Genomic DNA, 26,726 nt, shown 5'->3' with positions numbered 1-26,726 from the left:
CCCTACAGAAAGGCGCAGGGGGTTTATTCACTTAATCTGTTCTAGTACACTGTATTTTCACCAGCAGTGTTGAGAGAAAGACAGAATTTAAAACAAAGTCTAAATACTGCAAACCATTAATGTCATGACTTAATTCTGGGACCAACTGACCGTTTTTTAAGAATAGCAGAAAGAGAAGTCAGAATTTAAGTACAACTTTCAGGACTGTGAAGAATAAAACTCCTAATTAAAAATAATTTTGAAATACAGGGGTTGCTAATTGGGCTATTTTCTTCCTGGCGAGGGAACAAGGGATTAAAACATTGCTTCAAATTTCTCTGGTTACAAGGTGGGAGTGTTCCCTAAAGTCCACACAACAAATAATGTTTCCCAAGCACAGTGAGGTGAATGATTAGGGACATGAAAAGACTTTGTGTAGGAACGGGGAATGCCAGCAAACAAAAGCAGATCAATGCTTGGCTGGGAACAGTACCACAGGCACTGCAGGGGAACGCAGGGAAGCGAAGGGGGTCCAATGGTCAGCTGGAGAGCCCCTTACCTCAGCCCATTAACGATGTCCTTTGTTTTTCCAAAATAAATCTCATTCAGTGTACTTCTGATTTTGTTTTCCATGTCCTAGAAAAAAGTAAGAAACCAGATCTTTACTCATGCCAGCTGTTTTCAGGAATGGTGCACTTATACTCTTCGGTGCATCGTATGTGTTCGTTTTGACGTACAAGACTTGCCGCAGCATGGTTCCACCCAGTGTATTCCCACTGCTTAAATTCTCACAGAAGGCAGTAGGACCCTATCTCTCCGCTCTTATCAAAGCAATAAAGGCTTAGCTCTAGTCCTGTCCTCTCCTCCCCATGAATTCTCCAGGCTAGGAGAACTGCCTCGGGACCACAAGAGGGCAGTTTCTGTCCAGCTGTCATCTGTTCTGCAGTCAGCTGCAGAGAAGGAAAACGCTTTTCACCTCAACCCTCCTCTGTCATTTTTCTGGCACCAAACGGACTGTAAGTGGTAAATCAGTCATTTATCGTAATCAACAGGTCAATAGTTTTGTGCTTATGGGTTACTTCGAGTTTTTCAGCTGGCGACTCGTTCTTGAAAACTGCCTGGCAAACAGTTTCGAGAAAGATCTCACAAATAAGCAGCACTTTTTCATTAGGTTGCTTTCACTCAAGGCAAAAACTTAGAAATGGGATCAAAAAAGAAGTACCTGCCTTCCTTTCATTTTCCAGTTCCTTTAAAAAATGCATTATAGTCTATTTTAGTGGAGAATTGCCCCCTCTCTTGCCAAAGTGGCTATGAAGATCAAGGAAATCAAGAACGCCTTCATACAGGACAGTGCAGTGAAACAGCAAACCAATGTTGCACCAAAGCCCTTCTGAGCAGCTAAGGCTATTCACATCCTTCACTCATCATGCTGAGCGTACACGACTGACAGCTGCCATAAAATCAAATACTAAGAACAATTCCAGTGGATTTAATAAGCACTTGATACACACTGAATTTTCAGTTAAAGGGACAGTTCTGTATAACACAACCTGACTTTAAATAATTCTGCCCAAAAGCAACTACAGCGGCAAACATGGGGGTCGGCAATTGTGAACTAGTTCTCAGGAAGGGACCACTTATTTACAAGAAGGTTATTGCTGTAACGAGCAGGAGACAAAGTGCAGAGTGCTGGTTTTGTATCTACAAACGGTTGGATGTCATGCTAGGAGGAGTACTGAGCCATCAAACACAGCAACATTCACAAGATTAGACTTGATACAATACGAATAAATAACTTGTTCATAAAGACAAAACTAGCAAAATTCTCAGGCACGGGACCAAATACGGGCAAGAGAATCTGCAGCAGGCACAAGCTGCGGTGGCTTCACAGCACTTACCTCTACCAAGCGTCCGATATTGGCTATGTGTGGAGAGGAGTCACTCACAGTCTCGTCTTTCTCCATCTAGGAAGGAGAGACACAGGTCCATTGATAACATGGAAATTTGACGGTAGACGCATGACAGCTTTCCTTACCAAAAGAAGGGATGGAAGAAGTGGGTCTCAAAATCCTACAATGTGCAAAGAGACTAGTAACGTACTGAGAAACTCCCAGAACTTGACAAAGGCTCGCATGTTGACAACAGAAACGTAGTGTAATAAAACCCATGAATCAAAACAAAACCCTGCTGTAGATCCCTGGTGTAGACAGGCACTACAAAATTGCCGGTCCCTACCTACAAAGGGGCTGCAGGAGACCTACACTAGCGAACATGTAACACGACAAGAAGCACAGTAGCACAGCGTGTGGATATGAAAACACGGTTGCTGTTGATGAGATGCACACAAGGACGGTGCTGTCAGTTTAACAGCTGTGAACTGTCCCTGCAAAAACAGCTCTTTCTTTTAATCTTCACCGCAAACACAACTTCCGACCACACGTGGGGCACATTCTCCATTCTCAGGATCTCCTGGCAAAAGACACCTTAGGCATTATTTACCTCCCAGTAGACAGGGAAGGTGCAGAGAATACAAACCCCACAACTACTGCAATAATATGGAAAGAGAAATTTGACTGTTTGCACAGTTCTTTTTTCTTTTTAGACCAAAAAGCTGAGCCAACATTTACCTATTAGGAAGAAGCAAGTACAAAGTGCTAAGTATGGGGGGAAAGAAGCAGACTGCCTTTTGCAGTAGAAGTTCAGAGTCGGATCAACTTAAGCGTATAATGATACCATGCTCTCAGTGTAGTACCTGAACAGGAGACAGTGATGAAAAATCTCACCTAGTTCAGGTACCCAAGATCAAAAATCGGGAGCTGGTACTGCAGAATGCAATACTTGCTTTATTTCATCTGACTTTGCCCCATATAATGTCCATCCAGAGGCCATGGCTGACCATCCATGATCTGTGCTAGGGAAAAGTCCATCTTTGCCAGTTCTTGAGATGAAAATCTGGCTAGACACGAACAAGCTGTTGAACAATGAACATCAGTCCCAGGAACCTCAACTGATACAAGATGTGCTGAGATGGCATTAAAACAAAACCAAGAGGAAAAAAAATGTAGTGGGAAGAACAGTCTTCAAAGGGTTTTACTAATCCCACTGAATTCTCTTATCCATCTGTTCATATCCCTCCCTGAGGGTAGAGTTTAAAAATCTGGGCCAGCTACAGGTTTCTTCTAATAAGCCAAGTCTCTAACAGGCTTGGGGAAGCATGTAATTTAGTTGGAACCCTGAAGGCAAAAGATAACCTAGAAGAGGGGGAGAAAGAGAACAAGGACGTTTAATTTTTTCCTTTTGATTGCAGTCAGATTGTTTACATGTAATGGAGGCATGCTGCCTGGAGAACAGATCCAGCTGCAGTATAGGGAGAATATAAATCTGAACTACGCAAACACACATACACATGTTATGGTGAGTTTGGGAACTATCAGCAAATTGACCAAATCTGGGGCAGCGAGGGAGCTGGCAGTGGGTCATTTGCTTCCACAGCCTCCCAACCGCATCTCCTCCACACCTGGACAGGACGAGCTCATTGGTAAGAAGCAGAATCTGAAAATAGAATTATTTTTTTGCACAAAGTATATTATTACATCTCCATAAAAACTGCTGCCAGAAGGAAAACATTTTTATATGCTATAGAAGCCCAGATGTTACAAGAGGCTGTTTTAATGGAGTTCAGAGTCAGTAAGCAGCCATGTTATACAAACAGCAGAGTTGTTCGGATTTTTAAAGGTTCCTTCCGGTGGCTGTTACTGCACGGACCTAAGCAGAAAGCCTAGAGCTGCTTAAATAAAGGGGTTAATTTGCTTTGAGGGGAAATTCCATTCTGTAAGTTGATGTTAACAAGCAGCTCATCTTCCCACTGTCACTCCCCATCTGCTGTTGAGCTTAGCCAAAAACCTAACGCTCCAGAATGAGCCAAGTCCAATCTACATGGCTCAGTCGCTCCTCTCCCGTTCGAGAGATACGCTGCTTGGCTTCCTTGCTTCATTTCCCCAGCCATCTGCTGCAAGTCTGACTCAGAGGGAAACTCACTCTTCTGGGTATATTAAGCTCTCGATGGCTGGCTGGTCACTTCGAATGTTTCCTGCATGGAATATAGCAGCTGTTTGGGCTTTCTGTAAATGTGATTTGGAAGAAGAGTTAATAGGAAGAGTGAAACTTCAGTTGGATAAACACTTTGGTTCATCATGAAAGCATCTAAAAATACTAGAAAGATAAGAAGGTAACTCATCCACCATTTTGCTCTGAAGAACTGACGACAACATCCACAGCTGCTCTGGCCACAGAGCGACGTGAAAATCTCTTTAATGAAACACAAACAGACCAATGCGAGCCAAAGGCTCCCAAGCCACATGCAGTGGGCAGACTGAAGTCTCCAGGTGGAAAATATGTGGAATTATTTGGATATCAGCAAGGCAAAATTTGGTCTCTCTCTCCAACACTTATTTCAAACTGTAACTAGATAAATGAAGGTTGTGAGCTCTACAAAGTTTCCAGCTTTGTAGAAATCAGCTGAGAACTTACCTCATCCTTTCATGGCCTTGATGTATATATACTGTAATCAGTGCCACCAAAGATATCCTGTACCAAACTGTACGTTCAAAACTATGAGCAAATCTACAGATGCCACATCTGCCCTCTATGCCACTAGCCCATTCATGCTCTACTCTTCTTTTTCTAAACCAGCTACTATATAACTGAGCCACTGTAAAACCCATATATTCATGTGAAGCAGAAATAATTTCCCGGACAATTACTGTTCAGCACATCTCTGCTATCCTCTGCACCCCAAACTACTACTTGGTTAGCAATTAAAGAGAGAGTACCTCCAGGAAACTGGACAACTGCTGATGGGGGAGCTTAAGGATCGTAACAGCTACAACTTGAAGATCCTTCTGGTGGAAAAAACACTCCGCAACGCCCCGCTTAATGCTACAACATCTGGAAGTCGGTGGGATAGGCCTTTACATGAAAGCTCAACTTGATGAAAATATATGACTCTCCTAATTGCACAGCACAAGCCTCGGAGGATTTACCTATTATGATAAATGGCAGAATGTCTCTGCTGGTGTTTTATTGAGCAGTAATATATCACAGGGCACATCTTCCTGAACGCAGGGAGAGCTCAGTTCGCAACCGATCAGCCTTCATCCAGCTCTGCAAAATGTTCCACCTTCACTAGAGCGTATTTCAAGTATGAAAATCAACGCACATCTGTGCTGCTTTAATCTGAAGTCCCAGGCTTCACTTCCCCTACAACTTCATATCCTCCCCTTCCCACACCTCCGTATGTAAATAAACTATAGGTTTTGAGCCAACTTCTTTCTCAGCAAACTTGCACTTCCTCACAATGTTCATCCTGGCTTAGGAAACACACACAGGTTCTTTGTGCATGACGAGATGTCAGAAAGGCACCTGTTAGTCTTGCTTTTAAGGAGGGGGCTCCAGAAATCTGTCCAACAAAGTGCAGTTTTGACTATTTGCCAGAAAACGGGAAGGCTACATCTACTTTGCATAAAATGAAACAGGGTCATACAGCTGCTCTTACCTTAAACAAAAGTGCAGCCTAAAGAAACCTCAAATTCAGCCAAAGCAATACAGTGCCGTGGCAAACGACACAAGTAATTCCAATGTACACAAACAGGACGGGACCCTAACGTCTGTCAGAGAAAATCATCTGCCAAGCATCTGGCTTGAATCAGGAGGGGGGCTGGAGTTACCTGCAGTCATTGGAGAACGTGCAAGGTAATTGAAAAGCTGCTGGCATTTTTCATTTCCCTGCAAGCATTGCTCCCTTTATTGTAAATTGAGAGTAGCATGTCCTGTCCTTTCCTCCCAGACGTACACCACTTCAATCTGCGGCCCCTCGTCAGGGCAGACAGGGTACAACATGACGATCTCTCCTTCCCTCTCCAAATTTCAGCCTCAGTCCTTGTATAAGACTGAAGCCTGCCACTGTTGGACATGAGCTGGGAGTTACCCCCTCCATCCTGGCCTGCGGTGCTTCAACTCCGAGCTCTCTCGAGTTGTACCCAGGCTCGTCTGCAGAACAGATTGTCTGGAAGAGCACCCTTGTTTAGGCAACTGTAAAAATAGAAGTTCTCTACCTGACACTGCATGCCTCTTTGGGGGAGGAGGAGGTTAGCAAGGGGAAAAAAGAAAAGAAAAACATCAGCTTTCTCCTTCCATCTCCACCAGAAAGTTCTTCTACAGTGTCCTCTGGAGTCAAAACAGAGATGGCTGTGTACACTGTGTCAGTATTTACGTGTAACAACAACAACATGCATTGCTAAAGATTAGAACAAAACCTTCACTAGGCAAAAAGACAAGTGTTCCTCCGTACAAAAGGACTTCTTCAACAATGATCCAATGAAGTGTCCAATGTGAAGATGTCACTTCAGCTATAATTCTCCCAAAGTTTTCAGACCAAAACTGTGATTTATGAATCCTACATGCATAGAGCTGGCTAAGAATTTCTCTCATCTTCTCAAGATAAAGGTTTATACATGCACATATATAAATCAATTATGCATATACATAAATTATGAAAAAAATAATCTATCACTATACGTAAGTTTTTGTGTTATATACTTCTGTGTGTATACACACACATTTCTCTATTGGATCAGGACAGAATCTGAAATCCTACATTTTGAACAAAACCAAAATCCAAAACTCTGTTCAGAATGCATCACAGGACATTTTATTTCAATTAGTCTACAACTCCATCTCTTTAAAGGAAACTTCCGTAATTGGACTGATAAAGCAAAAACCTGAGGTTCTCAATTCGAAAACCACCAGGTAAACTAAATTAGTTACACAAAGGAGGTTTTTGACTTACCGAAACAGGCCGAGTCCTCCATCTACCCTCTCTTTCCTTGTTCTGTCCACTTACAAATGTAAAATGCTTGTACAGTTACTTTCCCCTTATAAACAGAGACAACTCCTATTGTAGCACATGAAAAACTGCATTGGGAAAACTACTGACTAGTAGTAGTTCAAGAATTGGAAGGGATACGTCAATTCTTAGTGGATGACATTAAAGCAGATATAGGCTAGGGACATGACCTCTAAGTAATATCTACCCAGAACGTCACATCACACAGCCCCAAGCCAGATGTAAGAATACTCAAACTCACAGTGTCTGGGAGAGAGAGAGAAAGAAAAAAAAGTTATTCTTAGAAATTCAGTGCAACATTTAGGAATAGCCTAAGTGAGAGCCTTGTAGTAGCAAGAGTCTGGGGATATTCAAGAAATGCAAAGACAATTTTTTCCAAATAGTCTTGACAAAGGCAACGAAAACCCCCATGTTTGTGTCTGATGCAGGGCAACAATATTTCACGAATAGGGAATGACAGCAGGGAACAGCTATTTCTAGATTCTTGCTTCTAGATCCAAGTTCAGCAATACCATGCTACCACGTTGTCCATTCACAGAAGGACAAACAGGACTGCTTGATCACTTGCACCGAGTGTAATCTGCAGACATTAGGAAGGGGAATTACTGAGCAAGTGTTTCCATATGAAGTTGCAAATGCTCCGCACAGCATCTCAATGCGAGACATGCCCAGCTCTTGGTCGCTGCCAGAGGTGGTGAATTAGGAGGCATTACATTAGCTGTTCCTTTGTGCCTGCTCCTGGCCACCAAGTTAATCATTCCAGTCATCACTCAAAAAATACCCGATTTGCAGCTACAAGGCGAAACTGGTTTCAAAGTAATGGCTCTCAACAGACTTCCCTTTGAAAGCACTGAAAGGTTCTCTCTGCCATCAGTTTATAAGCCAGGATATTACAAAGCTTGTGAACACTTCAAAAGCTTCCACTGAAACACAAGGACATCTGCTATTCACATTTTAGGATCAAAGGTGGTCAAGTAGCTTAAACGTTGAGTTGACCAAAACCATGTACAATTTACCACGGACAAAATTATTTCAAAATTATGGTTCGGTCATCACATTACTGGTATTGTCAAGATAAAACTGTAACATACCATTCGAGAGATAACTGAAACCTACTTTCAGTGCCTAAGTTTGCTGCAGACTGTATAAAAAGCCTACCAAAAGTAAAAATAAAACGTGCTGTCCTTAGCTGATCTGGCAAACTGGATTTACAGCAAAGTAAAAGCCTCGCACTCAGGAGTTTAGTCTAGCTACAGCCAAATAAATGGCTCAGGACAAACAGCTCCTCCTCACGTAGCATACCTCACGGCACCACGAAGATTTTCATTTTCTGCCGTGGATTCTGACGAAGCCTGTCCCATTAAGCCTACTATGGCATCTGCAAACAGAAAATCTCCGGCTCAAAGCTAAATTCTGAAACTTGAGTTTCCATTGTTTGTGCAGAAGCAGTGCATCATTACCCCAGTGGCTTTTTTATAGTTACTTACATTGGAAGCAGGCCCCTACTTTAATGCATCACATATGAATTAAATGATCTGCTGTTAAAATGATGACAGAAGCATGAATCTCCCCACTAAAGCTTAGAGAGTGAAAGTCAAACTAAACAAGGCCTAGCAGTTCAGGCCAAGGTGTACTGAGGACACCCATTCTCAACAGACTCTTGTTTTCCTTGGCACAGCTCTCGCGCACCATAAGGCCACCGCCAGAGTCAAGCCCTTGGCCTCCACTTCACAGCTATGATTTAAAGTATTAGGAAGGCCTGTGATTAAATATTTGTCCGGGTCACCATAACTCGGGTGTAATTACTGCAAACATTTTAAAAGAGTATGCAATGCTCAAAACTGTCTCCAGATGCCTTTCCCTCCCCCTGCTTTTCCATCAGCTTCTTCTGTAAACCAACAACGTGGAAAGAAAAATCACCTAGGTCTAGGGCAAGCTTCTGCGATTGCAATACTAACACAATTTCAGTTCCTCTCTGCAATCACAGATCCTTCTTTCCTTCGCCTGGCTCAAAACCTGTACAAAAACATGAACCGTTTAACAGAGTCTGCATTGTCCTTTGTATCGAAAGAAACAGTCTGCCCTGGGAAGTCTCATAAAGGAGTTTTAGCTACTGCCAATCTCTCTACTCACTCATGACCATACAATATGCCTCCTGTCTTCCAGAGTTTATTACTCTGCTCGAGTCACTGATTTCCACAGGCCAGATCTTAAGGAACCACAATTCATCAGCAGCACGAAGTAGGGAGACGGCAACCTTTGGCAGGTGGCTGGGGCAGAGGCACCTTCACCCAGCGAAGTTAAGTCCAGCAGATCCTGCCTGTCACAGACTAAGACAGCAGCACTGCCTGAACAGTCAACAGTCTGGCACCATCCTTGAGAAAAACAGCTCCCTCGAGAGAAAGTCAAAGTAATTAACACTGGCACAAAACCTCCAAATGTTTAGAAGAGATTTTTTTTTTTAAAGAGATTTTTTTTAAATCAGTGTCCTGGTACTGCAGGAGGAAGATACTAAAGAAGGATACTAAAAGATAACTGACGTCTTTAAGAACAGAAGAATCCTACAGTCAATGCAAAATACAGGTTCTTTCACAGTGGCCTAGCTGGCTTTTAAAAAAGAGAGACATAACAAAAGAGGTCATCTTGTATTTTTATAATCCTATTGGAATCTTCCAGTAAGAAAGTGGGCAAATCTTACAGATAAAAAAATATCTGTCTGGGTAACACATACGGAAGTATAAAAATTTAGGAATACTAAAAGACAAACTAAGACTGAAAAGCAAGTCTGAACTCCTACTGAATGTTCTATATTTAATTGAAAGCTATACTGCCATCAAGCACAGTTCAAGGGGCTTCCTGGTAATTACACACTTATGCATTAACTATTTCACTGGGCCGCATACGCAGCAGGAGAATAGATGTTTATACAACACCTCACAAAATCAACTTTTTGTGCCTGACTGGAGCTACTGGGTATATAAATAAGGAAAGGCATGCCTTGGGTCTGCAGCATGCACTCGTGCCAATATACAGACGTACCTGTCTGGTAAGGCTCCCTCCAAGGTTCATGGTTCCAGAACCAGTTTTATTAGTCTGCAGCCACAGCATCACTGTGGAGGTCAGCTTGTAATGAGCAGTACGACCACTGGATTTCTCCTAGAAGTGGAAGGGTAACAAAAAGGGATAGAGACAAAAGGTTAAAATCCCTCTGAAAACTAAATGGTGGCTGGCCTGAGAGACCCCACAAGCAACGAGACAGATATGTGTAACTCCACTCACACAGCACAGTCTGTTTCTTAAAAACAATTCTAAGTGTGTACATTTTCCTAATTTTCCAAAGCAAATCTACTTAGAGCAATTTACCCTGTTTTTATTACCTAATTAGCGATAGTTATCTGTAGACCTTTACGTTAAAAAAAAATAAAATCTCAGGATCACATGCACAGAAAATAACATACTTTCAATTCTTCTGGGATTCTTTTTGATTACAGTCCTGACTTATCTCTATCCAAATTGCTTCAGGGAATTTTCAAAAATTAACAGGGGAAAGAAGTTTACAGCCCCTAACACAATATTGCATTGTTCAGTGGAACACCTGTGCTCGTTAATTGTCTGGAATTAACTGGGTTTTGTTTTCACTTAGGTATATCGGCTGCCCCAGAGGCTGTACCTGAACCTCCACCACGTGGATGGAATCCCAGCATCCCTTAATCTTCTTTGATCCATCTCCAGCTTTCTTAATGAGGATCACCCCGGCAAAACCATGATCCAGATCCCAGAGGTAGACAGAGGAGACTCCACCTTCAAAATACCTGCAGGACGCAATTCAATAGGCACGTTAAAAGTAAGCGGGATCCAAGCCAGAGTCAGATATCAGTAATAATCTTAAATAAGCAGAATCTCGATATCCTAGTAAAAAGAGTCTCTTTTTAAGACAGCACGCTCTCATCAGTTACACACCTAGAAACAACACAGTGTAAATAATTTTATAATACAGAGACTTTAATTACAAAAAACCTGTACATTTCTCTAAAGGAGAATAAAAGTCTAGTAAGAAACAGATCTAGTTACAGATTTCTACAGTACTTGAGCAAACAATTCCTCTGATTCCAATTAACTATAACAGCTGGTAAAAGCACAAGCTACAAAGTAGGCCAAGAGTACGGCTTTATTTTACAGTTTGTTCTCCCCCCCCCGCCCTTCTCTCACTATTGGGAAAGTCTGGAAGTTCTTTACAACAAAGTCCACTAATTAAGACAAAAGGGAGCAAGTAAGTAGCTTTATGCTGCTGTCTCCAAAGTTTGTGTGAAGCTGACTTACTGATTTATTGCAAATAAAGCTGAAGTGAAACCAAGGTTCTTAGAAATGAAGGGATGCTGTTGAGGTTTACGTATTATTCCAGGTTCAGATACTGTATACAATAGAAAGCAAGCTAGACTGCCTAAATCGCAGGCTTCCAGTAGCAAAAAGAATACTTTAAAAAAAAAAACTAAGAGAGCAATGACATCTGCAGAACCCCGCTCCTCCTTTATAACACTAGTGCTAGGCTCCTCATGTGCCAGATGGAAGACGTGCTTTAAAATACCGGTAAACAACCCAACACTGTAGGAAGAAAGATGTACCAGAAGCAATTTCGGCTTCTAGAAAACCGGAACTGTAACCCATAGCATTTTACCAACTGTTTCCATTCTCAAGTTACCAAACAGACATAAGGAGTATCGAGCAAAAGGGAACAGTCTTTCATGGTGCACAACTCTCAGACCTCGGCGATGAAGTCATGCTCCACAGAATCTCCATCTCCTGTGAAGAGCTAAGGAAAGGAGGAGGCAACTTCAGCTGAGCCAGAAGATCAGTGACAAAGGAGCTAAGGAAAGGAGGAGGCAACTTCAGCCAGAAGATCAGTGACAAAAAATTTTACTAGTCAGACATTTCTGTTCTGTTCCGAGCACATACTGCTCTTCTGCAAGTATATACATACAGCAGACAAAACACCTGAGAATTCATTTCTGGAGGAGAGCAAAAACTCATCATCCAGAGACAAGAGGAGCTGCTCTGATTGACAGTTCCCAGCGGCTAAGCTGAGATTCACTCACACAGATTAAACCCCTCCTGTGTTCCTGCCTCTTACTGTCACGAGCGAGACGATCACATAGTCCTGCAAGTGACTGCATGTTTCTCCTCTTCTGCAAGAAAGGAAAGTATCACTCATCGCCAACACGAAAAACTTGTTGAATCCTCCCACCTTCATGCTCCCCTCCTTTCTAAACATGAACCTAACAGTTGTTAATGGCACTTAAGATTTGATTTACTGTGCATTTTGGACTTTATGTATTAGCTTGAAGTACTGCAGATGCAAGAACACTGTCCGATCCTTTCTACGAGTCAGGAGAAAAGCTATTGGGAAGTTAATGCAAACAACATAGGTAGCTTTCAACATATTCTCTGGACTTACAGATCAGTCTAGTACACTGTTTCCAGAAGGCAGAGTCCCCAAAAGAGCCCCAATTCTTTTTAATTGCATGGATCCAAGTCTGTATCAAAAACAATGCTGACCCCAGGCGGGGTATACGACTTCATATTAACTCACTACATCATTTTATTTATAATGGGTGACTGCTGCTACTCATCACCAAGCCTAGCCTAGGCATTTAAGTAACCAACATACACAGCACTGTCCTACGACGTTTGTCAAGCCACTGATAATACACCGTTAAAAAAGGAAAGCCCTTTGCTCCACAGGCACGCTAAAGCCAGACTTCCAGCAGGCAATTTAAACCTAACAAACCAACAAACACCCTTTTTATATCCCCTGGGGAATTCACAAATGGATTTTGGTTAATGCAGTTAATGGGAATTTCAGTCCCGCAGCGAACCTCAGTTCCAATCTAAGTGACCCGTCCTTTGACAAAAGGGCAGCGTGAATCAAAGGCCAGAGAGCAGAAGCTATTGTCCATTTCCAGACCAAGCTTGCTTAAAAAAAGAAACATGCATATATAGAATATGTGAATTCACTCAAAATGAACTGGCAGCCACTGAGAATATTACAATGTGTACAGACAGTTTCCCCATTATCCACTTTATGAGCTTGCTATGAGCATGAAACATTAATTAAGAGAGGGATCGAAACAAGGTTTTTGGAAATTTATTCTTACCTACTGTACTTTGATCCTAGTGACATGAAACAGGAAAAAAATAATTTTTATGTGGTTCACCTTTATGAGATTTTACATAAAGGCTTTTGTGGGTATTTTAAGAATGTGCTAAAATGTTGTCTGAAACCACATAAAACCATCTGAAGAACCTCCCGCCAGAACTAACACTGCACACATGGAAACGCTTTAACTTGCCTTTGTATATTTAATGAATCAAATATAGTATTAATATTGTTTTAAATACCAACATGCTATTTTAATAAAGTTGCTTTGCCATAGCCAGATCCAGTATCTTGAGACTCAAACAACAATGCCAGTGATTGAACGGTTATGAATCCAAGGCACGCTGGGGTATTTATTAGCCAAAGCCTCCTCTGTGCTTCAGCAATATATAATCACTTCAGAAATTCACTCCTCCTTCATGGAGAGAAAATATATATCATTGACATAAGATTTCACCTTTCCTCATTCAATACATAAGATTTCACCTTTCCTCATGCAGCAACTAAAACGCACTGAGGTGGGATTTCTGAAGGCTATCTAAACCCAGGAAAGTCATGTTTGGAGAGGGGAACAGTCCTTGAAACCTGTTTTCTTCAAGAAAAATAAAGAATTGCTACAGGTTAATTGGCTGTTACATAATAGAAAACGGGATGACAGACAGATTGGCAGGAATTTAAATGCACATTCATGAACTTGGATTTGCTGCAAGAAGGCTGGACTACTTCCAATTAACCCCTTCACCACAGATTAAAAAGCAGCACTTATTAAAATCCAAGCAGGAGAGGTAACCAGCTTGGAAAAGGATCCTGGAAGGCATAAGCTGGTGTCGTCTCTGTTAAAGAAACAGATGGGCAAAGCAAAGCACAAACCCATCAAAGTTACTTGCAGTAGTTGCAGCAAAACTCTTTGAAAGCACTACATAGCGCCTGGACCGAACATAAATTTCCTTTGATCATCTGTTCTGGATACCCCTGCTCGTGGTACATTATCCTCCTGCACAACAGCAGTCATAAAAGGCAATCTGTCCTCTTTAGAAGCTTGAGTCCTCTCCCAAAGCATCCAAGGCCCAGTACAAAGCAATCAGCAGATGCTTTTGAGATGTACAAGAGGTCTGAAGTAGGAGGAAATCTCCAATTCACATTGGGGTACCTCAGAAACGTCCCCAAAGTATAAACCATTTTCAAAGGACAGCAATTCAAAGCAAAGCAATCGCTCCTCTTCTGCTTAAGGACAATGATCCCTCCAGGATGTACTCTGGGTTTACCTACAGACAAAAGTTTGTTATAAAACAATGAAAAAACCATAGTCTTGTGTTTGTCACGTCCCTTTATTAATGACCAAAACACTGCCAAATCACATCACAGAATCACAGAACGGTTTAGATTGGAAGGGACCTTAAAAGATCACCTACGCTCCTCTTCTGCTTAAGGACAATGATCCCTCCAGGATGTACTCTGGGTTTACCTACAGACAAAAGTTTGTTATAAAACAATGAAAAAACCATAGTCTTGTGTTTGTCACGTCCCTTTATTAATGACCAAAACACTGCCAAATCACATCACAGAATCACAGAACGGTTTAGATTGGAAGGGACCTTAAAAGATCACCTAGTCCAAATTATATCCCTGTCCTCTCCGAGGACAGCCACTGTTCTTCCACCTCTGGTAAAATCACTTTTTATAAAAGTTGCCCAGGAAGGTGACTAAAAGGCATAAGGCCCAACATAATCATTCATTCTCCTTCCAAAATTCAGAATAGCATTTCACTCAAAATCAATTACAGTTTTAATGTCATGATCAAACACTTAAGTTTTATATCCGTTACTCATCAACCACCAAACTCCTGGAAAAAGTTGTTTTATACAAAAAAATGTCACACTTAAGACTGACCTACTTTACAAATGCAAGAATAAAAGAAAATATTTAAGCTAAGAGTGATCCAAAGCTTTATGAAGTGTTTGAAGTTTAAGCGGGTGGAGACACAGGATGGAAACTTGTTTAAGGAACTCGAGCTCTATCCATGAAATAGGGAGACTGTGGCCAGAACAAAGCCATAACTTCAAGAGGGATGTGATAGGGGAGGAAATCCCCCAGCTTCCAGCGTAGACCTCAAAAAAGGAGGACAGATTAATCACTTTGTTTTACTGCTAAAGGACAGATCAGTAAAAGCACTGTAACTTTCCTGATAGCATTCTGCTTCTCACAAGCCTCGTAAGTGAATACTGGACCCTATACCGAGAAAATGAGTTTCCACCAAACAGCAATAAAAACACGGTATGACTTTCAATTACACTTCAGAACCAAATCACTCATCCATAAAAACACTCGTGTATTTTCCAGTAACTGAGAGCCAGAGACAAAAACCCACCCGGTGTCTCTGGCTTATGGCTCCCACAGCACTAAGCCACAAAACCCTGATGCCAAAGTACCAATACCTGGAACCTCAGACTGGCCATGCAGACCTTCAAAGGAGTTCCACAGTGTTTCAAACTGGCCCGTTTAAAGCAGCAAAATATATTTTTTCTTTTCTTTCGCTAAAGGTTGCAGAGCTATTTCTTCCAGGTACAGAAGTTCAGCATATAAAGGAAAATGTCTCCATTTATTCAGATCAACAGACTTCCAAGAAACCTGTCATTTAAAAAACTTACCCCAAAGGAAAATATTGAGCATTCAGCTACAAATGTTTTTACAAGACTGACAATGACTAAAATCACAACCTGAGAAGCTAGTGTCTAACAGCAACCCAAAAACATTCCCTAAAAGACTAAGTGAGGAAGCAGACATTTCAACTATTATTAAAACAGATGACCATAATGGCAAGTGACTTGGCACAATTTTCACCGAGTCTTTCCCCTATGCCTGCACCCTGTCATATCAAACCAGCACATAAATAGCAACAGAAATATGAAGGAAGTGGCAAGTTGCAGCAACCCACCCTCCACGAAACCCAAAACATTGCTAAGGTTTTCGTTCAAATCACCTGCAATCTCACAGCTCGAGTGAGTGGAAACAAAAGTCTTCAGGACAACATCAGGAGATCAGAGTTGTCTCTAAATTATTTTGTTGCCTGTGTCCTCCATCCAGCTTCTAGTACTGAGGCTCACGAGCCTGTTCTTTAATAAAAAGGACAGGCTGGTACCAGGAACTAACCAGGATGTAACACTTCTCCCACCGGCATGAGCACAGATGATTTACAGTTCCTCTCTCCCTCTTTCTTCGGTCCCAGGAGTGCAACTGTATAACACTTTCAGAATGTTACCTAAATACTGAAAATGAGGAAGGTAAAATGTTTGTGTACACAGACCAGCTGTTTTTCACCACAGTTTATGAACACAGCCCAAAGTACGCTTGTGGACTCTGTACAGGTATTTTACAGGAATTCTTTCCAGCATACACAGGTGCAAAAATCCCTCGAGCAAACATACCAATCTAGTTAGGTATGTGTAACTTCAATGCCAGTGGTACTTAAAAGCACACATCTGGACCATGGTGGGATGACTCAAACTGCTAAGCAAGAGTTGTGAAGTGCAAGAACTCTGCAAGGAAGGAAAACACTATCCAAACAATAGGATCCTGAAGGCTAAAAATCTCCCAGAACCTCCCATTTTGTGCTTTCTAGTACCTTTCATTATTTAAAAAAAACCAAAAAACCCCCTATGTTGCTCACATTTTCCTTGCTAAGCAAGAGTTGTGAAGTGCAAGAACTCTGCAAGGAAGGAAAACACTATCCAAACAATAGGATCCTGAAGGCTAAAAATCTCCCAGAACCTCCCATTTTGTGCTTTCTAGCACCTTTCATTATTTAAAAAAACCCCAAAAAAACCCCTATGTTGCTCATATTTTCCTTACCATCCAATTGCTCTTGGCAGATGGAAACTAATGACCAAATCCCTTTTGAGAAGTCACCTGGAAACAGTTCCATTAGCCACCTAATAGGCAAGACAATGGGTCACTTTGTAACACGTCCAAACGTGTAACCGGTTCATTAACTACCAGGAAGCACCGACTGCTTACAAATCTTTCATCCGTACCCATCCGTTCGACCAGCGTGCTCTGCACAGACAGCCCACTGCTTCATCCACCGACAGTCTGACACATTTTAGACTGCCAGCTATAATTCAAATGTGGGTAGGAGGGGAAAAGACAGCAGCAGAAGTCCTCTGTGTCATGTATTAAGTTTGCCAAAGTCTGTGCAGACTACAGATTTCATGTGACATACTTCTTTCTTCAAATAGGCATATATCAGATATGCGACAAGATGGCTATTTGTTCAGTTACTCTGTCTGCAATTTTCCATCATTAAAACACTGTACATTTGTGAGAGCACGAGGTAAATTTCTGTAAGTGCAAGCACAGCCATGTATCGTTAGAGATAATCAGTTCAAAAATTCCAGATCATAATAAACTGACATTTTAAAATTCAGTGTCACTCCATTTTGGAAAGCGTGTAGGCAATTTCTTATTAGGGATTTAAAACCTTCAGGGAGTGGTGTTTGAGGATAGTGCTGCATCCTCGCTGCTGACCTCCTAACGCAAGCTTTCCCTCTCCACTGTTCAGATTTTATGTAACCTCAGAGAACCGTGGGAACCCAAGGGAAAAACTCCTCCTCCGCCAAATATCAGATTCAGAAGATAAGAATGTCTGTACAGAGCTGCTCCAAAATGAAGCACCCAAAGAAAGAAAAAAAAAACCACAGATGAAAAGTAACTAATTTAGTTTTCACAGCATGACAGTACGCTTAATTTTTTCCTCTCTTCTAAGTTTGCCCTAATCTGTGTAACATATATCAACAACTTCAATATTGATTCTGTTTTGAGTTTTGAGCTGCCCTTGGGCGAGTTAAGGAAGAGGACCCCAATGCTGCTCTGTTTACTCTTACAATCTAAACAATTTCCTTGGGAAAACATCATGGTTGTAATTTTAAAAGCACACGAACATTAAAGCAGCAACCATCTTGGCAGTTTAGGTCTGTCTTACGAGGCTTCATCTTGTACTTATCAGCCTAACCCGGAGGCAAGAATCTCACAGATGACATAATCCTGATGTCACACCCTATTGTGCAAAACCCTAGCCAGCAGTGAGATGGAAAGTCAGGTTTCCTTAGCGCTAGGATGCATAACAAATGCATCTGGATTCAATCTGCAGGGCCCTTGCTGTGAAAACCACAGCAACTATCATGCCCAAGAGAAAGCCATCACAAAGGGCTAGTAATCATTAATGAGGAACAGTGAGCTAATGGCAATAAAGTCACTTCAAAGCTTTCCATGGGTTTTTAGTTTAGGCAAACTAGGTTTACATCTAAACACAGACAGAATGCTTATATAAAGAGCTCACAGCTGCCTAATCACTTTGTGAGTTGAAAGTTGCACTGCAGGCTGCAGGAATCGAAGCTCAGCGACTGCTCCCCATGCACACCTACGGGCATGGGCACTGGCAGGCTGTGCTAAAGCCAAAACCACTAATTGCTCCTCTTACATCTGCTGCTCTCCTCTTTTTTACTTGGCAGAATCAGTGCTGTTCCACGCACAAAATAAAGCAAATTTGGTCCAACAGATAAATACAGCAATTGCTACAAACCTTGAGAGAAGTACAAAGTATTTTCAAAATTGGAGAGGAATGAACTCAGCTCAGAGGATCTCATGGTCTACCAGAGCAGGTAAAGAGATAGACAAAGGCATGGAAGGAGAAATTAGATGACAAACTACAGCAGCACTCTGAAAGAGTTAAAGTCCAAGGGCAGCACTATTAGAGGTTTGCCATTTTTTCTTATCAAGGCAAGTGGACAAAAGCTAGTATCAGAGGTGGTTCAAGCACACAGTCCAAAATAAACTAAGGAAAAAAAAAAAGGTAAAAACAGCTAAAAAGGGGAAGCTACCGAGCAGCTTACAGGACATTTGAACATACTTGGTAGCAGAGACAATGGCAAAGAGTTCAATGGCAACAAGCCACAGAGTCAAAATGAGACATCCTTGACATTCAGCAAATGAAGGCTGTTCAATGAGATTAAAGACATTAATTAAAAAAAAACAAAAAAGCCAGGCCTGAGCACTCTAAAAATTGAAGGATAAGCTTGTCTGTTACTGGGACTTCGCTACTGTACCTGACCAGCAGCTCTTTCAAGCTCTCTAGTAAAAGGTCGCTGAATCTACATATTGCTGAAGGCACATGCATACAGGGAATTACTGTAGCCTTTCCTCCTCGAGCTGAAAAGAGAAAGGTGGTGGATGTTCAGTTTAGGTACTATCTATGCTGCAGAGTACTGCAAATGCTTGGTTGGCAGGGGTGCCATCCTCAGCACTGCTAACACCATCAAAAATTTGAGTGACTAACTCCATTTTGGACTGGATTCCAATTCAAAATTCAATAATAAAAGGATTACACACAACGTAGACATTTTAGAGGTCAATCCTCTCCCAGACCTCCTTCCGCTCCTACCAAATTCCTTGTGCAAAGCTCTAATATAACAAATTGAAAATGGATCAACATCAAAACACAGATAGAAGCAGAAGTTCAAAAGGCTTCATTGCTTACTCTGTTGAGGGAACTCAAAACCTTAATCAATAAAAACATTTTCAGGAGCAGAATGAATAAGATGACTGTTTTACCTTTTTTTTTTTAAAAAAAGATGTTCGTCAAAAGCACCAGTAGACCCAACTTAACCCAAGAAACAGAAAAGTAAAAAATAGCTTTCTAAATGTATGTCAGCTTACTAAACTGGTCCAAAGTTGCCAAAACTCATCTTGTTTGTAGAAATATTCAGAACAGCAGCATCCTTCCCCAGGGAGGTCTATTTAATCACTTCAGAAATTATTTCTTCCAGACAACAAAGAGCGATTAGATTACTTAATTAAAGCACTGATTATCTCCAACCCAAAACAACGGAACACAGAATCTAAAATAGATAGATTTATCCAGATGCCCTGGTCCTCATTATGCTTTGATTTCAATCAATCGCACACACACGTCAAGCAAAGGGCAATAAATTACAACCATGTGTTTGAAGAAATTATCTTCACAATATTGGAAGCAGAGAGCAAAGGCTCTTAACTGAACGCTGTAAGATACTAGACTTCCATCTGGGAATAATAACCTACTGAACAAAAACATACCAGGGCATTAGCTTCAGGCAGTGTCTGAGTTAAACCTGGCAGCAGGAGATCAAAATTAAACAGTTGTTTTTTGGGAAAGTGACATGCATTTTGGTAAAACAGATAGCCAAGAAATATACTTGTTGTTTAACACACATAATAGAGAGGGAATTAAAACCTAGTATAATTCCTCTTTAACCCAGAGAGACATGAATGTACCTCTGGGAATAAAAGGTGGGCAACTCTAGAGATACTTAAAGGTAGTTTGCATTCAACAGACACTTAAAGGGAACAACTCAGCACTGGTTAACAGGCACTGAAGATTCAGCAAAGTAGTTCTTCTCAAGCTTTCACAATTTTGAAACAACTACTACAAGACTTCTCCAAACTTGTTTTCACACTACAGTTCCTCAGTGTGCTGGCCAGTAAGCTTTTGGGGACAAAACTAAAATTTAAGACTAGGCACCAGCGAGCAAATCTGAATGGATTATTTCACACAAATTGTTAACAAATGCATAACAGGCTGTTTCCCTCAAAACACCCACGCTAGCAGGTGCCAGCCCCTTGGGAAATGGCAAATACATGCCAATGACTCACTAAACATAGGTGGATACTTACCACACCTGATTAAAACAGAAATCTAAAAAGAAATGGTATGTGGGCCAAATGGGACTGACACAAGGAGAAACTGGAACTATCTGAAGTCTTGGGAGACGCCCGAGATGAACTCTGAGAGATATCATCGCTTACTGTGCGTAAAGGTGAAATGGGAGATAATCCTGAGGAAGCTTGGACCATATGCTGAGAGCAGAGTGGGAATAGCACATACTTTCAAATGATTTTTCTGTAGAAAGGAAGCATCCTCCCCTTCCCACACCCTGCTGGAATGACCAGTATAAAATGTATTTTAAAGCTGGGGAGTGAAGCGAGCACCATGCAGAGCAACGTCTCAGAGATAAGTGCTTACAAGGTATTAAGATACACAATGTCTTTCTGGGATGTGCAGTCCATACTGGCTCGGTGACTGCAAACACAAGATCCAGCAGTTAAGCCCACGAAGGCTGGAAACAACCACAAACTGCTTTGGAAAACCTAGCAGAAACCTCATTACAGGAATAAAATGTCTAACAGCCCAGGAAATTCAAGCACACTGGGGCCCGGTGTTCTCTGTGAATGATTGCTTACATAAGATTATTTTTGTATTAACTGTTACCTCTCTCCCATAAAACACAGCATAGCTGTGGTTAGAGGTGTAGTTCAAAAATATTCTCTACCCCATAGAGTGGGACAGAACAGCCTCTTAAGGGACTGCTGTATGAGAACCTGATGTGTCAGATCTGAGGCTTCTCTCTCCATCATTTTCATCCTCTCAGTCTGCAATGCAAGCTGAAGGTCTAATGGTATAACAGCCACTGCACTTAAACTCGCTTTTTTCAAGGAAGAGTTTGTAATGTGAAGTATCGATTAGCTTGGTGTCACCTATGAACAGTCTGGCTGGGCAGACCTCAGAGTGAACAATGAAAGTCTCTGCAGGTCAATTCAAGAAAGATTTTTTGCACACTGCCTACAAAATGAACACCGTTACTGGAAGGTGGACCCGTTATAAATCTTCCCATTTAACAGAAACCATAATTTCCACAAAAGATATAGTACTGAAGACTGCCAGCATGCTACTTACTTTTTTGATTAATACATCAATGCTTTCAAATGAGCCTGAAATATTTCACAATGCTGGAAAACCTCGCTGGCTCTTAAATTTGAAATGACACTGATAACTTTGTCCTGGAACCGACGCATCGTACACTCCTTTCCCAGCACTGCAAGCTACCAAACCAGAAGGCCAGTGACACCTTTAATCGACATCATGTGGCTCAGACCTACTTCTGGCTTTACAGTGAGTATGCAGTATTAGTTTCTAGCTCTAGAAGACCATGGAAATTACATCACTGCAATTGCCATCTTGTTCCCACTACAACCTTCCCCACACTTCAGACTCCCATATGGCTCCAGCAGCTGTTATGCCGGTAATTGTTACAGTCGTTCCCAACCTCATATGTTGGCAAGCGGAGCAAACAGCAGGAAGAAAAGCTGGCACTTGTCACCCCCACCTCATTTTTGCCCGCTCTGATCTCCAAGTAAAAATTAAGCTTCTGCTGTCAAAATACAAAATCCAATTGTCTTATTAAGGCAACTGCAGGGTCCAACTACTAGAACAAAAGCATGTTTCTATCCAAATCTCTGTTGTAGGTAAAGTACAAATCATTTCCAATTTCACGCATGAGGAACCCTTCAAATGGTCAGGTTAAGTTTCCCTAACTTTGCAAACACTTTTCAAAAATGCCACAATTTTTATACCACTCAGCAAAACGTAAGCCACTCGAGTCCTCTTTTTCTGACACATCTTTGAGATCGTAACGTGCAAAGCGCACTGTGCTGACAGATGCGCTTATCTAGTCTGACTACATTGCGAGTCATAATGCCTCCATCATCTCTGGCTGATGACACAAGAATGAAGTCTTTGTGAGAAATCCCTCCTGTATCCTCTCTAACAATGTATCGCCTATAAAACTTGGACTGAAACCGAAAGATGAAATTCAATACAATCTCGCCTTTTACTTCCATACAATATATTACGACTACTGTTGTACCGCATGCTGAACAGGGTTGAGCAGATTCACCTAAGTCTGAGAGTAACCTGTACCAGGCTTTCCTTCTAGCAGATGAAACCTTTTTAAAGAAGTTATTGTATCCAGCCACAGTCATCTGATCAGAGAGGGATTTAAAAAGACAACCTTGGCTCCATAAACCTACTCGTTTTCATCTTAGTATATTAAAAATCCTGTTGGTCCTGGTCTGTTCTGCACCTGGGGACTAACTGCAAACCTCTCTTTGCTGCATACGCAAAATTCCTTTCTTCCACTAAGTTCAGATACCAATAACAACCGTTACTTACAAGAGAAGTTGGATATCTATGAAAATAATGCATGAAAATAAGTAAAAATTTGATACCTGCAACAAAAATGTGAAGATTACACATTTGGACAGTCTACATTTACATCAAGCCACATCTAGCAAGAAAAGCACTTTTTAACCTGCTTTTGTTAGCATTGTAATAGTACAGTGACACATGACGGACTACATTTAAGGATGTCTTTTATCTCCACTTTCGGGCAACATGAAGAAGCAATGAAGTTTGTTCACCTTTTTCATGGTCATTAGGCATCTCCAATACGAAAACATCCCCTTACTGGATAAAGCAGTAAGTTCATTTGTTTTGCAACACACAGCTACTTTTTAGATTTAGCATTAACTATTTCCACCCCATCACTGCTTAGGAGACCACAATCTATAAAAACAACAGCTAAACCTGATCACATCTCAAGACCTCAGATGTGACTGCAATGCAAGACCAGCGCAGTTCCACCTTTCAGAAAAACTGTTCAACTGACAAAGTCACCTGGACAGTTTCCTATTGCTGCTTTAAAAAAGACACTGCCTAATCTGCATTTATCTTACACGTGCCCTATCAATTCCTTTGCTTTACACCTCTTTAACAAGACAGGGCCTGAAACAAGCATCCCAGAATGACCCTTGCAGCAGAAGTACATTAATACCCATACAACTGCTGCATTTCAGTATACTAGTGCCTGTCATTTTACTGGAAGATATGAAAGTTGCTGTTTTATATATAGATATTTTGAGAGAGTATAGTCTTGAGGGAATGGAAAAAGCAGATGGTTTAAGACTGAACTTAGTCAAGATCAAAGAGAACACAGGTCACTTCAGGACAAAGACGCCATTAATCTGTTAAAGGGGAGAGGAAGGCAAGAAAGCACCTCAGCATCTGCCTTTAGCATCAGCCGACAAATTTGATCATGTTTTTGTATCGTGAAATCACAGCAGATATGCTTCCCAACAGCAGATCAGCGGCTGCCTACCCTTCTTCCTCTGCTCTAACTTGGTATGCCACTCTCAGAGGCAGCTAGCGACCACGTTTTAGACTCATTGCGTGTATGGCATGCCTGCTGAAGGAAACAAAGAAAGCAGAGGGCTCTGTACGGTAGAACTGACATACAAGTCTCTGTACTGGTCAAAGGCATTGTTGGCTTCCACCTCCAGCTTCCGCAGGCGAGCAGATGGCATGGCACCGTCTTCCAGGGGAGGATCGTATTTGTTACTCCATGGTGATCTGCCAACGAGACAAGGAAAACGGACACAGTTAGACAACAGAGACAAACGCTGAAAGCTTTGAGATCGGTGGGTCTGACCTGATCCACAGATGCTGAACTTCCAAAAAAAACCAAAAAAACCAAACAACAACAAAAAACCAGAACAAAACACAAAACCAGAAAAAAACCACCCAAAAGGTACGGAGAGCAATCATTCTGTAAGAATTTCACCCTCAACAGTCATTTCAAACACTGACAAAAAGGGGACGCTGACTCCCTGGAGTCAGGGAGTGTACCAAGTACCTGGGCAACACTCCCTGTCTTCAGGTTTCTACTATATAAATAATCATGATTGGGATTGGATCAGTTCCTTCTCAAATATTCAAAAATGAAGCCTCAGCTGTTGCACATTAGATATTTAAGATTATTTTCATGCAAATACAAATAGATTGTGTAGTTTATTTGGGATCTGACAGTATTTGAGCCAAACGCTGCTGTCTACAATTAAGGTCCAAATTCTCCTCCACTATTTTGCTTTGAAATAAACTCTACTTTTAGCATAACATTAGGAAAACACTTGAACAGTTTGAAGGATTTAACAGGGTTTGTAAAGCTGCAGGTTTTACGATTTCTGCAGGTGTGGAAGAGATTGTGCTCTTAATGAAAGATTTGGTATTAAAAGATTAATGAACCCTTTGCCCATCTGCTTGAGACTTTTATAATTCCCATTCTGTAAAACTGCATTCTCCTTTTCATTTCCCCTTGGAATAACCAACCTACATACCCCACTACTAGTTTAAAGAAAGGTGCCTCTACCCTTTACCTACTCACTTTTGAAAATACTCCAGCCTACTAGCACCAGGTCTTAATGCAGTCCATACGTACGGGCTTTTTCCTCAGTAGCCATTTGTTATTCATTTCTCAGAAAGGCATCTAGTTTTGCCATCTGTTTAATGCAAAGTACAAAGGCTCTGTTTCGCTCTGGCTTTGTGCTTCCACAACACTTCCCTCCTCCCTACTACATCTGACTCAAAAGGTGAGGAAAAGCTAAGAAAAGCTAAATCATTATGTCACATCCACCCGGAGCAATGTTTTTCAGGTGGTGGTTCTCATTTTAAAACAGTTGCTTAAAACTCAGTTGCTTTGGAGAAGAGTTGACAGCTACAGTAGTGCTCCTTTACCTAGCAGCTCTCTGAAATCTGGAAGAGATTTGCACAAAAATCACCACCGGTGCTATCTGTGGGGTTCCCAAATGGCACACCTACACCCATCAGGCACTACACACAAAACCAAATGACACCAGAGAAGTTCAGGCAGACAGAGCACTGACCTTGCTCTCAAAGTCTGCAAAAGCAAAGCCAGGGTTCGTATGCCAGGCAATGCTGAAGTGTACCACTACCTAATCAGCAGCATTTGTTAGGATGCGCTTGCCTTTTCTTTCTCTAAATTTTAAAAGGCTGATTCAAAAAAAAAAGTTTTCCATAAACTCAGAACACTATGCTTCTCTATCATGTGCAAGGAAATCAGTGAGCAGAGAACTCACGCAAAAGCCACGGTGAAGATACTTTAGCTGTAAACATTAGTTCTCTTCTGCAGGCTGCAGAAATGGGATTTAAGGGAAGCCTAGTAATAAAGATTCTTCTAGCTAGCAGATTGTGGCATTTTCAACCCATTACGGTTGGAGCCAGCAGTGACTTCACCGAAAAAAAAACTCATAACACAACCCCGTATTTTTTTCTTTTTGTGGAAGTGTACTCACAACACATTTAAAAACTTAAATGGAGGCTATTTGAAGAAAGACAGACGGACAAGCACTTAGATTTCAAAAGTCAGCCTCCAATTTCCCTAAAAGAGAATGTTTTTTCTTTCAGCTAACAGGTTTCAGTGTTGTTGGCACCAAATCCCCCATAAGGATTCCATTTAATAGCGATCAAACATACTCAGAGTGGAAATGTATGGACAAAGTCAGGGACCTTGAAGTCATATAAAAAAAATTAATAGAAGTTCTGCCTTCACAATGTGGATTCCACGGCTGTTTGATATCCTCCACAAACCTTGGTTATCACAGGAGCACTTGCAGAAATGCCTGCAAGATTAGGTGCATGAAAGGCTGCTTCCACAAGCAGCAGTGCGATAATATGAAGAAACTGAAAATTATCTATTTATGAAGATCAAGAGAGACTCCAGAAATCTCCCTTCTGGTCCGATCCATGTTTGACATGGAGAAAATCAAGTCTGTCTAAATATGAGGAAGGAGTAAACTGTGACAGGCTAAGCATTAGGATATTCATTTTCCTGTGTCCTGCCCCATGAAACTGGTAGTTATCACCACCTGAATGGCCAAATATCCCACAGGAGCTTTTTTTTTCCAAAGCTAATTCCCAGTCAAATTGTATAGCTACTCAAAAAAACCCTAAAAAACTCGATTCCT

At 41.4% G+C, this 26,726-nt stretch overlaps 1 protein-coding gene across 2 annotated transcripts in view; it reads right to left on the bottom strand.

Moving 5' to 3' along the window:
• The window catches only part of CAPZB (capping protein (actin filament) muscle Z-line, beta), a 45,112-nt gene that overhangs the window by 3,587 nt on the left and 14,799 nt on the right, over nucleotides 1-26,726 (bottom strand). For both annotated transcript variants that reach the window (XM_009702800.1, XM_009702801.1), the window contains exons 3-7: nucleotides 24,202-24,315; nucleotides 10,554-10,695; nucleotides 9,923-10,039; nucleotides 1,878-1,943; nucleotides 539-615 (exon numbers count right to left, since the gene is read on the bottom strand). In XM_009702800.1, the coding sequence (XP_009701102.1) occupies nucleotides 539-615; nucleotides 1,878-1,943; nucleotides 9,923-10,039; nucleotides 10,554-10,695; nucleotides 24,202-24,315 (516 nt within the window). The remainder of the gene's footprint in view (nucleotides 1-538; nucleotides 616-1,877; nucleotides 1,944-9,922; nucleotides 10,040-10,553; nucleotides 10,696-24,201; nucleotides 24,316-26,726) is intronic.

This window comes from Cariama cristata, unplaced genomic scaffold (assembly GCF_000690535.1).
Source record: "Cariama cristata isolate BGI_N322 unplaced genomic scaffold, ASM69053v1 scaffold2026, whole genome shotgun sequence".
Lineage (NCBI taxonomy): Eukaryota > Metazoa > Chordata > Aves > Cariamiformes > Cariamidae > Cariama > Cariama cristata.
The sequence above is the reverse complement of the archived record's forward strand: the minus strand, read 5'-3'. Positions and strand labels throughout refer to the sequence as shown.